The 13,921-nt window shown below is 28.9% G+C and overlaps 1 protein-coding gene and 1 non-coding gene across 2 annotated transcripts; both read left to right on the top strand.

The window, feature by feature from the left end:
• Positions 1-3,300: 3,300 nt before the first annotated feature.
• TRNAV-AAC lies at positions 3,301-3,374 on the top strand. The gene has a single exon. It is a non-coding gene; the product is annotated as a tRNA-Val (tRNA).
• A 2,361-nt stretch (positions 3,375-5,735) lies between these two features.
• On the top strand, positions 5,736-8,258 carry LOC123882049 (protein kinase PINOID 2). The gene is made up of 2 exons (XM_045930838.1): positions 5,736-6,448; positions 7,111-8,258. The coding sequence occupies exons 1-2, from the start codon at positions 5,856-5,858 to the stop codon at positions 7,976-7,978; spliced, it is 1,461 nt and encodes a 486-aa protein (XP_045786794.1). The 5' UTR covers positions 5,736-5,855; the 3' UTR covers positions 7,979-8,258.
• Positions 8,259-13,921: the final 5,663 nt, after the last annotated feature.

Below are 13,921 nucleotides of genomic sequence, written 5' to 3'. Positions count from 1 at the left end.
AATTTGTAACCAAAAGTGTACACGACAAGATCTTGAGGATAAATGTCAAGAAATGGAAAACAAAAATAAGCAATTATTCATAATTTGGATCTTGTGCACTCACATGCATCCGGTCATGCAATTACAGTTTTCTGACCGTTTGATCTTAATTGAACGGTCTATAATAAATGAATATTTTAATTTTATGAAATGTAAAGTTTCGGTTATCAAATTTTAGTCTGTTAAGTCGAGATTAAATGATAAAAAGTTTGTGATTGCACGACTGCAAAATTCAAATCCAATTTTTCATGTAAATATAATTCCCATATATAATGATTAGAATTATTTCCTTGTGTGGATAATAGAAAGCAAGAATTCAAACATTATTGTGTAGAATCAGATGATGCCATAAAATGGGAAACAAGATATGGTAATTTAATTGTCATATATATGATATATCCCAACATATACACTATAAACTCATCAAATTAATTCAAATTAACCAAGATATATTATTGATCTTCACATTTTTTGCATGGATGAATTTAATTTCTTGTTGTATAGTGATCCATGATTAATAAGTAATAATAATAGGGTGGAAAAGAAAAGGAGTCGGCTTATGGGTCCACAAGATCAACATGATGAAATGGGATACGTGACAGCTAGTCTACTCTATGGACAATGTGGGGAATGGTGATGTTTTTGTTGACTGACTGATGTATAAAGTTCATTTCAAAAGTAGGGTTAAATCATGCCTTCATGCCTTTGCAAATTTTGTGAGTTACGAACACAATGTACTTAATGCAAACATTAAGCTTAATCTAAGCTTAACATGAAGTTTCACTTGAAGGTTAACTTGCATTAATTATTCACACGAATAAATTAACATTATCATGTCATTATAATTTTACGCAAGTTGGATCTATGAGGTGTTGGATCATATGAAGCTATCAATTATTACATTGGACTAAGAATAATAGCATAAGTAGATTAATGATCGTACATCTTACTTTCACAAAAAAAAAATTAATTTAATTAGTAAATGAGTCATCTCAATAACATTGTGCTCATCTACTTTATGTTTACAAGAATAAGAATGATTTTTTTTTATATTATATGCAATTTAAATTGAAAATTCTTTTAAAAAAAATTATATTTTTTTTATTACAAGGTCACTTTTATATTTTGCACAGAGCCTCCTAAAATTCGGAGACGCCCCTGCTTATCGATGGACCACTCAATGGACGTTGGCACACATGAGCATTTCATTCAACATATTCAATTCAAGGCCAAGTTCTTTTTTAAAATAACAATTGAAAAAGATAAAATTATTATTAATTAAAAGAATTTAATTTATATGCACCGTCGGTGTAAAGTTATTTTGCACATTCTTCCAATAATATACCGACACATCATGTATGGTAATTAAAAACACATGATGTGTCACATTCATTAAATGATGTGGCAACATGTCATTGGATGAATGTGCAAAATAACTTTACACCGACGGTGCGCAACAATTAAACTCTAATTAAAAGTATACACTAATTTACAATCATATTTAAAGAGATTTGAATTTTATTTTTCTATGTTATAAAACCAAACTATATTGTACCAAAAAAAAAAACAAACTCTTACCCGCCGAGTTAGCGCCTCATGAACATTCAATATCAAGCTCTAGCTAAGTTCTTTTAAAAAATATCATGAAAACATTATTTGCCCCAAAAAAAAAATCATGAAAACATATATATAAAAATAAGTTAAAATATAATATATAAAGATATTTCCATATTTATGAAGTGGGGGAGGGTATGGACCAAATGAAGCAGGTCCCCTATAAGGAAAAATGGTTCATCACATGCATGACAAGAATACCATAAATTATAAGATGACTCTCTCTCTATATATGAATAATAATATTGTACTAATAATAATTACTACGTACTACAATCATATGCGGTGTGAATTCAATTTAGGGCACGGGTTCTTCGTGTATTCTCATTCCTCCTCTTTATAATTTCTTTTCACGGAGTAAATGGGTTATTATTGGTAGCAATTTATTGCTTTGCAATTTCTTCAGCTGAAAAATTGGATTAGAAATACTTAACAATAAAATACTATATTCCAAAAGAATAATCATCCATGGCAGAGTTTACAATGTTGTTTGCATGCTGCTTATGCTTTCTGCTTTGTTATTCGGTAAAAGAAATGAAAAAATAAAATCTTCATGTGCTTTACCATAAAAGAGCGGTTGCTTTTGACCATTTACTTTATATGGGCTATTTTTATATTAGCCTATGCCTTAATTATTTTTGGGTTGGATTTACGCTATCCTTTAATAATTTACGGATATTTATTCAATAATCAATGAGAATAAGTCACATAAATTTATATGTAGTATTTACAATTAATTAATTTTTAACAAATTTTTACTTCATATTTACTTGTTCTTGTTGGTTGTTAATTAAATATGTCAAATTATTAAGGATTAGTGTAGAAAAAACAAAATTATTTAGTCTAAAAATACATTTCCAGACACATGTTTTTAAAATACAAAAGGAAAAAGGGAAAAGGGAGCTCCCTTATTTTGGTTGGCTCAAGAAGAAAAAAAATGACAACATTAAGAACTATGATTGAGGTTTGCAGTTTGGATATAATTGATAGACAACGAAGATTTATGAAAAATAAATTTGGGAGGGGAGAGAGGTAGCTGAAAAAAAATAGAGATTTTAACATTTTTTAAAAGGGTTTTTGTAACTTCTATTCTATTTTTAATTTAGTTTTAGTTTTTTTTTATTTTTAAATTTTCCTTCTACATGGTTTAGGGTTAATATTTGTGGCATGAAATTAAATAGATCTCGGTTATTTCGAGAGGATTAATCTTTGCAGTTGCGTGCGGATGATACTTTGGTTTATCAAAAAAATAAGCGATTAATATCACAAATATTTAGTGGACATAATTTATGAGTTTAATGGATATGATCTGTCAGTGTAAACTAATTTTACATTGACATACAATAGGAATCAAACATTTTTTCTATCATACAATTGAGATGGACCATTCCCCAGTCTTCCGCACAGCTCAAGTAAGTGTGTGACTCCGTATGAGGACCTCCTTCCCTTCTGCCTGTAATAATTTAATAGAATACACAACTGATATTAAATAACAGTGTAAAATTAATTTATACCGTCCATACATATACTATTTTCTCATAATTTATCTCAAAGAGTTTTAACATTCCTTTCCATATGCCATTGCTCTTTAAAAATTAGCTTATGGAATATATTTTACTATACATTTGTTTGAAAGTGGATAACCATGGTTTCGTGGTGTAGTTGGTTATCACGTCAGTCTAACACACTGAAGGTCTCCGGTTCGAGTCCGGGCGAAGCCATCTTTTTGGAATTTCAGTCAATAACAAGAGAAAATGATGAGGTATTAAGCTTATTTTTTAGGATCATTAATTTATTTCATCAATCAATAAATATATTCAATACAAAAGGAAATACTCTCAAAACTATGATAATTAGCCCAAAAAATGGTCACCCATATTTCAGCAATAATATGAACAACCATATTTGCTTGTCTCCTAACGAACTTCGCCTCAAAGTTCACATTACATGATATAATATTAATAATATCAACAACAATCAAACTATATATTCAGAAAAACTATCATTCTTTTGTACGAATAGCTTTGTCTAATGCCTAGGAATCACTATCAAATTGGACCCAAACAAAATCTAGATGTCTAGCTTCCTTCATGACTTGAAATAGTGTCCAAACTTCACCTCGAGAGTACAATGTATTGCCCTTGCATGATTAGATATCTATTCATGTGTTTGGATCTTCCACAACTATTCTACCATAAAACAATTGTAGAGAATCCGGATCGATCCATATATGCATTTCTCATTTCAACCTATAAACACCTCATTTCATTCATTCATCATCCATTCGGCTTATTTTCTTTCACTCCACTATTCAAACAAAGCAAGAAGAACATAATAACATAAAGTCAGAAACTCTAAAATAGCAAACAAAACTTTCTCTTTTATATTATTTGTTCGATGGTGAACAACACAAAAATTATGATTGAACTTTTAACATTTTTGTGTGTACTTCAAAATGCACTTTCGATATGCCAATTTTGCTTTAGGCCTTCAAGTACACATAAAAAACATATAAAAATTTGGATTTAGGTACCCAAGGTCTCTCTTGGGTAATTGAATGTTAGTTTTTGGTATAATTTCATTAATTTTCTCCTAATTGTATTATTCATACTATACTATTACACATATAACATATTATAATACTAGAGTTTTTTTATTATTACTATTAAGTAAAAAAAAATGAAATTGTACCAAAAAAAGAAAGAAATTAGAATAGTAAAGTTTATGGGCAATATTCCTTTTTAGAGAGAACAAAACGTAGTGGATTCGTCAGCAAATGGCCTAAGACTGAGTTATAGCATGCCTCAATTAAAAGAACAAAAATGCTTTTTAGTTACTATACCTTTTGGTCGTCACATTTTATACAATCTAACGTGAGTCCGATTCTAAAATATGCCCCGATACCCTCTTCCCACCACTACTTACCTAAAGATATAAATCCAATTTCAAATTTGGATGATTCAAATAAATTCTTAAAAATTCACTAATTCAATCCTAATTGTTCCCTACCATATAATATATATCAAATTTTCAAGAATCTTAACTATTCTTCTGCTTTTGACATTTTTTTCTAAGATGGATGAATATGTTACGCTTTGTATAGCCTCTCATTCAGTAAAAGATTCGTGTTATTAATTTATCATATTTATTTATTTATTTTGACAAGACGTTTTTTTTTTTTAACAGCATTATGCATTATTATATATTATTTCTACTTTTCCGTGAACATTATAAGGAAACGAACAAGAATGGCCAAATCAAATGTGTATATGAAATTGATCAAAATATTGCTTTTATTGCTGAAATATGGGGTTTTAACTGTTGCATTACTGTATATTAATTTAATCATAATACTAGTAGTTATATGCCATTGAAATTAAATATAAAAAAACACAGCCCTTTGTAACTTTGTTTAATTTTTTATGTAGTTCATAGGTATAGGTTGGGAAGATGAATGCATGTTAAAAAGCAGATCACGTTGGATCATTAATGCTTGCTAAATAAATTTTCCCTCCCATTAAATAATTTTTTTACGGGAGAGATATAAATTGTCTCATCTTAATTAATGGTTGAGATTATTTAAAAATAATTTGTTGATTTTGTAATATGAGTTGAAATTAAACGTAACTCCGTTTAAAGTTGTGTGGTATTTCAATACAAGAGAATATGAGGATGTGATAGGTAGCTCAACTAGTTAAGTTAGTTGAGTCAAGAGTATGTAAAACCTATTTTTATAAAATGATAAAATATCCAAAAATATTTGAATGGGTTGATAATAAATCTTTTCTAACTTAATGAAAAGTCCGAAGTTTGAATTCGATTCTAAAAATACAACAGTTTAAAATATTAGTATCCAGTACCCGTGAGTTTAGCTTAATTGATAAATATATCGCATTATATCTGCATGAGCTGGGGTTCGAACCATACACACGCCACATATTCATTTTTAATGTTGATTTGTTAGCCACTAAATTACTTAACCCAAAAAAATATTAGTATGTGCAGTTGCGCCCGTCAATCGCCACCAATATAAAAGAACATATTATCGTTACACGTCACGCATGTGCTAGCTACCAAAACCATCAAAACCAGCATATAAAACCACAGTTCACAAACCCAACGTGAATCCCATAAACACTCACAAAAAACTCTCTCAACATAAACTCACTCATCACACACGTACATGTTACCTACCACTAACCATGACAACCATCACCACACCTTACAGAGATGAACCAGATTACGACAGCAGCTCCTCCTCCATCACCGTACCGGAATCAACCCGAAGCTGGATGAGCAACCTCAGCTTCGGTAGCCGCCGTCGCCGTAGCTCCGTCTCCGTTTCTTCCACCACCACATACACCTCTTCACTATTAGGTTCCAACGCTAAACCTCACAAAGCAAACCAAGTTGCATGGGAAGCCATGACCAGACTCCGACTCGACAAAGGTCGAGTCGGACTCGACCACTTCCGAATCTTAAAAAGACTCGGAAGTGGTGACATAGGAAATGTGTATCTTTGTCAGATAAGAAACCCTGTGGTAGGTTTACCACAGTGTTATTATGCTATGAAAGTTATTGATAGAGAAGCACTTGCTATAAGGAAGAAGCTTCAAAGAGCAGAAATGGAGAAGGAGATTTTGGGTATGCTTGATCATCCTTTTTTGCCTACTTTATACACTGAGTTTGATGCTTCTCATTACTCTTGTTTGGTTATGGAGTTTTGTCCTGGTGGTGATTTGTATGCTTCTCGCCAACGCCAGCCTAGGAAGCGCTTTTCCTTATCATCCGCTAAGTAAGTACACCACTTATGATATAAGTGCTTATTTATAAGTTTTTTGTGTTAATTTTTTGGTCGGAAGAGTATGGTTTTCTTATAAGCTATTTCTATAACAAATGAGAAAATATAAAATCATTTTTTTTATGTAATTAAACTATAAGTTATTTTATAAACTATTCTAGCGAATTTCTAAATATGTCATTAGTTGTTTTCATAAATATTTTACTTAGGTCGACTCAAGTTTAATTATCGTGATTAATCTCTCGAACCGTATAATATACACCATAATGGTGATGATTTTTTTTTTTTTTAATATTGTTGCATTCTTAAAGCTGAATTGGTTAAGTTGTGCGAGAATAATTTGATCTAAGTACTTTTCGGTTAAATATTTATAATTTATTCAAAAAATAAATATATAAAGAGGCATGGCAATGACACTTTTACTTCATATATGGTTGTAAAAATTGTAATTAGTTTATATTTTCACCATCAGTATCCGGCCCACTGGATCGTCTAATCTGGTTCGAGGGTCAGTTATGTCATAAGTGGTCACAGTTGCAGGGATCAAATTATGGTCCTCCCTACCAAAAATTGTGATTAGTTTAATTATCAATATATAATAATGATTATAATTATGTGAAGGTATTAACAAATTAACAAATTATGATCATGAACAGGTTTTATGCAGCTGAGACACTATTGGCACTAGAATATCTACACATGATGGGAATAGTATACAGAGATTTAAAGCCAGAGAATATTTTAGTAAGAGAAGATGGACACATAATGCTATCAGATTTTGATCTTTCACTAAAATGTGATGTAGTTCCAAAGCTCTTGAGAAACAAAACAAGATTAGAAAGAAGTATCAAAACTACAACAAGAAAATCTTCAACACCTTCTTGTATTTCCCCCATGCAACCTGTTTTGTCCTGTTTCTTGTCATCATCAACTAAGAAAAAGAAAACAACACTTGAAACAGTTATAAGAGAAAATGTTCAAGAAGAGTTTGAGGTTGATCTTGATCCTGATTTTGTAGCTGAACCAATTGATGCAAGATCAAAATCATTTGTAGGGACACATGAATATTTAGCACCAGAAGTTATATTAGGACAAGGTCATGGAAGTGCTGTAGATTGGTGGACATTTGGTGTTTTTTTGTATGAAATGTTATATGGAAGAACACCATTTAAAGGTGAAAACAATGAGAAAACATTGGTCAACATTTTGAAACAACCTTTGACTTTTCCTAGGATTGGTGTTAGTAGTAGTCATGAGTTTGAAGAAATGGTGAAAGTTCAAGATCTTATTAGTAAATTGTTGGTGAAGAATCCTAATAAAAGAATTGGAAGTTGTTTGGGTTCTGTTGAGATTAAAAGACATGAATTTTTTAAAGGTGTGAATTGGGCTTTGATTAGATCTGTTAGACCCCCTGAGGTTCCTAGTGATAAGAATAAGATTAGGAATAGGGTTTTAGTACCTAAGTTAAGCAAGAAAGAAAGAGATCAACCATTTCAGCTTAATCGCCAGTTTGATTACTTCTAAATGTATGTTTAGATTTACAGTAAATTTGTCAGAATTACGGTGTGTCATCGTAATTTTAACAAAAGCTACATTTTGAATTTCAGTTGTAATTTCGTCGAATACATTATAATTTTATTCTAACCGTAGAATGTAAGTATAATAGTTTAGGGAAAACAAGTTGTGTTTTCTATAAGAGAAAGTAAGGTTTCTTTCTCCCTTGCTTTCTGATTTGTGTTTTGTATGATGAGATAGGGAATTAAAAATTAATGTATGATGACTAATGTACTATGCATTGAACTAAGTTTATTTGTTCATTACTATAATATGTTAATTAACCTTACTATATGATAATTATCGGTAGTTGAGGATTTTTAGGTGTAAAAAAAAAGTAGGATCACATAATTGTCCTAATGTGATTCTCATGAATTTCTCATTAAAGCTTATGAAGTCATGTGATGACAATAATTATTTACACTTCTCAATATTGATGAGAGGAAAAATGAGGTTTATTTTAAGAATACTTTGTGACATTGTATACTTTTCTTTCTTGTATGGTTCTTTTCTTTTTATCTGCGCATTCACATGTCCTTTTCACCGAACGAACAAAAGAAAGAAAAAGGAACTGTCTTCTGTGGGCTCTTTCTTCTCATCCTTTTTCATCAATTCTAAATTACGGTGATTATTAAAATAAATAAACAAAAGATTGAGTTTTATTTTTAAAATATTCATGCTAGATTGTTAGATCAAAGTAAAATTAATAAAGTAAAAAAGTTGATAACATTGTTTTCAAAAGATTGTGGCTCATCTAAAGCAACATTAAGGTACTGTATGTTAAGGAGTCCCGGATCAGTTTTTTGTTTTTTTAACAGTAAAATAATATATTATTATTAATAATCGGTCTTTGTACAAGAAGAATAGAGGTCGGAAGAAACAGAACTACAAAAATAAAGGTGTCGTATATAAGTGGAACACTAATGAATAAAATCAAAACCGACACCACCTAAAAGAAGACCATTTCTAATCCTATTTTTAGAAAGACACTTCTGAACCTCCAGACCACCAAAGAAGACACCAACCCAAATCATAGATATGATGTGAGTTGGCCTGAACAAAAGTTTATAAGTAAGAGATAATCCTTATCTTACAAGCCGGTTTTATAAGGATGAGTTAGGTCAAACTCTCAATTCTAATATGGTATTAGATTCACTAGCCTGAATTTAAATCTTTTGAAAATTATTGTACAACTATTTGTGTTATTTTAATTAATAATAATTTTAATTCTCCTATTTTTTTTAATATAAAAATAATAGTTGCTCTTTCCCAAATCAAGGGTGATGAATGTGTGGAATTATTATTATAAAATGGAGGAGGAGATTAGATTTAGCAATGTGTTGCAAACAGTAATGATGAGGTGAGAGTGGAAAGAAAAGGAGTGTATAGTGTGTGGACCATTTTGAATATGCAGTGAAAAAAATGGATGCAATAATTGAAATCTTAACCTCTAGTAAACAAAAAGAAACCAATCAAAATTCTCAAGTGGAATCATTTTCTTACCTAAAGTATTACTACTACTATGAATCAGTGCATATGGATGGATGACAACCCAAAACTTTGGTACAACTCTCTTCCTTAGCCAGCTCAAATAACAATGAACATTCATTAGGCTTCTTGTCTTAGGATCCTTTATCTCTTTGTGCATGCCCCTAGTCAAAACAAAGAGGCCATTTTCCTTTTTCCAATAAACCTTTACCTTCACATGATGATCACAAGTCACAACAGAACATTGTTAGTAGTTTGATCTCTAACTCTCTATTATAAGAAAAGATTATCCAGTATAAATTTATTCCACATACTTAAATATATAGTGACAAAAACATTTAGATGAGATGATACGATGACACATCACACTCTTTTTTAACTTAATTAAGGTCCTAAGTTTGATTCTTGATTTAGGCGTGCAAGAATGTTAAAACTCTTAAAAAAAATTTGTCATCCATTTGAATCTAACAAAACTCGATGAATTAGTTTATACAATTACGCAAAGAGAATAACCAATTTACGCCAAAAACATAAAAATTGAAGGGAGTAATCAACTAGCCAGTTACAACTAGAAAAATTTGTTTGAGAACAATTGTAAATTTATTCCACACTATCGTAATTAGGTCTATGGCCTAATAGACAATTCAAGATATATATCACCATGACTTATAGATTATTCTCTATTGTTTTAAAATAAATGTCATTTTAAAAATTAATTTTTGTTTCAAAATAAATGTTGTTATTATCTTCCAATACAATATTTTTCAATTTTATCTCCTAATTATTTTCAGAAAGAGGACTTGAATTTTTAAAATATAACGAGTTATGTGGAAAAAATTTATTACTTTTTAATAGTTTAAAAATATGAGAATAAATTGGGAGTAAAAACTCATCGTGATCGATAGGAAATAAATAATTTAAAAGAAAATGTTAACTAGTGTTCCGAAAGTACTACTTAAAAAATATATAATGTTAAAATAGCGCATTTAATATATTTCGAAAATTTGAAACATAATATTTTTTACACAATTTTAATTTTATTTCTATTTTTCTTATCTTTAACTTAGTTAGTGCACTTGGTATTAAATATAAGGACATGACAGTGTGGCTTTCTCCTCCACAAATAAGAGGTTCCCTACTTAATTAATTTGACCGCATTTCCTTTATTGCCAATTAAGGGGTAACTTTTGTCATATACCTCTAAAAGGAAAACAGCATAAGTCACCATTTAAATTTGTTTGCATACTAATGGAATACAGCATTAATTTAATGGACAAAGTGTATATCAGCTTTAATCATGTCATCTCTTGTTATACATTTCTTTAAACATATGATCTGTAAGATGTGGCCAAAATTAGTCAAGTACTCATATAACTTTTTTTTAAAAATATTTTCTTTGCTTTTGTTTTCTTCAGAGATAAAAGTCTTGCGGTGGTGTGTGAGGAGTGATCGAGGATTAAAGTCTTTGTGTGATAACATGGTCGAGGTCGAATATACTTTATGTTTGTACAATGTTGATGGTTGTTGATAACTGCAGAATATATATAGGTCATTAGATGCTACATTTGTATGCTCATAATATCATATTTTTTTCTTATATCATACTTTCGATACTTTCGATCATTGAGATATTTTTTTTCCTGTTTTTATCCAAATAATATGTCAAATTGTTTTGCGAAATAAAAATAGAGAATCTCAACAGAAAAAAGATTATCATAATCATTTTCATTATTATTATATATATGGATATAAAATAATACAACATGAATAAAAAATGTAGACAGACAACAAGTTGCGCTGCTAAAACTTTATGAATGGTAAAATTTAATTTTTAAAAAACTACATTCACGGACCTAGAAGACACAACATTATTATACATATACCTTTTGAACTTTTTTTAGAAGACCTACTGTCTCTGATACTAAAAAACCAAAAATATCGAATACAAACGGTATAAAAACGTATTGATTGTCAAAATATATTTTTTCATGATTTGACAATACCTGTTGAGATTTAAATTAATGTCTCCTAGTGACGAATACTTTTTATTTAAAATATATAAACATTTTGTTGGATGACTTTCATCGACAAATATTTGAATTTAATTTTTTTTAAGAGGCAAAAATAAAATATATATTAATCAAATAATCTTGATTTATCATTTCTGTTAATCTTGATTTATTTTTTTACACTTTTCCTAAGTATTTTCTTTGACATTAATTATCATTTTATCTCCCCTCATTTTTTCCTAAGTATTAAGGAATGAAACTCAAATAGCAGACGCACCCCCCTTCCCATTCCATTCAAAGAACATAAAATCTCAACTTTCATCAAATACAATAATTAGGATGAAGAAAGGTAATCATAAGATGTTTCACAAATTGAGTGAAAAAGCTTAATTATGGAGTAATGTTGGAACCATTATAACAATCCAATCCAACTACTACTGTCTACTGATATGATGATTTGATAGTTCTTTTTCTTTGTTAGATCTACCTCTTTGTTTGCTGTTGTGATCTTTTCCAAGGTGAACAAGTAACATAAATTTTTCCTTGTTTATTCCTGCAAACTCAAGACTATATATCCAAATTAATTATAGATAATGTCATATAATTGATACTCACTCCATTTCAAAATAAGTGTTATTATAGTAAAAAAATTATTTCAAAATGAATATCATTTATATTTTTTAATGTAGGATTATATATTAATATTTTTCTTCCAATTGTGTTCTCGATTAACTGAGTGTACACTAGTACACTATTTTTAAAATATTATATTTCAATTTGTATATATGGTGGAAAACATAAAAATAATTAATTTGATAAAATAATTAAAATATTATATTAAAATATTAGTTTGATAAAAGTGTCATGTTTTTTAGTTTATAAATTACTGAAATAATATTTAAATAATTTTAAATTAAAGAATGTCGATCACTTTTATCATTTTTTTTACAATATTTTATCATTTTAGTACAACAAATTTAAAAGATTATTTGGTCCCCCCATATTTTTGTTTCATTTCCTTTTTGTTTCTATTTGTCACCATTTTTTAAATAAATGGATATATTTGTTGCTTAAATTTTTTTTTTTATTTTTTTTATGTTTTCAAACGAGATATTTTGTGGATAAATTAAATTAATAGATAGTTATTGGATTTTTTATTTATCATGTTATAACTTATAAGTATTATAAAACCGTTGTTTAGTGGTGATTAATCTCTGTCAAAAAATCTTTAAGGCACATAAGGTGGATTTTTCTCATTCCAACTGATTGTTTTCCATATGCAATGATCAGAGGTGAAACCAACAACAATTTGTTTAAGAGATCAAAATTTCTTATGTTTGGACCAATTCATTGTTGGTCATTTAAGTGATTAAATTATTACTCCATTTTAGTAGTATTTCATAAATTTAAAGGATAAAATTGCATTTAGCTCTTACAATTTTAGAAAGCAAACTGCTGGTTTATTATTCATTTGAAAGCAGAAGGTGGCATAATATTATGAGTGTATAAGAAATAGCGGGGTGCAAATAAAGAACCCAAAAGGTCTGTAACATAACAGAGTCAACAGTCGGTTGTCAAAAAACAAAAACAGAGTCTACAGTCCAATAGACAATGGATCCTATTTTCGGAGGACGTTTTCTCTTTAGGCCTTCAATGGTTCTTTTTTTCCCTTTGAATTTTACTTTTTTGTTCTTCAATAAAAACTTTGCTTTTCACGAACTGAATTTTTTTTGCCTTGAAAATAAAATTTGGTTTCTGTTAACCAAATTTTTCCTGAATTTGAACTAAAAAAAACTTCGATTTCTGCGAACCGAAGTTTTTATCAAAGACAAAATTGAATTTTTATGGGTATAAAAGATACATTGGGGGCCTAAAGAGAAAACATGAACCAATGACGATAACCCAAATATAACTTCAGTTTTTTTCTGGTCTTAAATTATATATATATATATATATATATATATATATATATATATTACTTTTTGTGCTAATATTTATTTAGAGGTGTTCATATATAGTTCAATTATAATCAATTTTTGAGTAAAAATTATTTAATTTAAATATTAAAGTAGCATCCAGTTCGATTTAGTTTGAATTTCAATTAAATGTAAATTAAATTATATCGATTCATTTGATTTTTATTAACACATAATTTTATTTTTGATAATTTATCAACACATAATTAAATCTCTTTTTTTGTACAAAATTACATTTTTTTTTATATTATATCGATATTACAAAGCCACTAGTATTAATTATGCTTAAAACAGATGAATAAAAAAAATAGACTTTAGTCCAAAAAGAAAAATTAAACTAATCAATATTATTAAATTTAGTAAAAAAATATATCAGAAAGTTTAACAAATCATCTATTGAAAATCGATTTTGTGCTGTTTTTTTAAATGAGTTTGTGAGT

Source organism: Trifolium pratense, linkage group LG4, assembly GCF_020283565.1.
Source record: "Trifolium pratense cultivar HEN17-A07 linkage group LG4, ARS_RC_1.1, whole genome shotgun sequence".
Lineage (NCBI taxonomy): Eukaryota > Viridiplantae > Streptophyta > Magnoliopsida > Fabales > Fabaceae > Trifolium > Trifolium pratense.
The sequence above is the reverse complement of the archived record's forward strand: the minus strand, read 5'-3'. Positions and strand labels throughout refer to the sequence as shown.

Bases quoted from the DNA above. Each gene is read 5' to 3' on its own strand.
- LOC123882049 (XM_045930838.1), top strand. From the start codon at position 5,856: ATGACAACCATCACCACACCTTACAGAGATGAACCAGATTACGACAGC. The intron at 6,449-7,110 runs GTAAGTACACCA...GATCATGAACAG, and splicing joins TTTTCCTTATCATCCGCTAA to GTTTTATGCAGCTGAGACAC.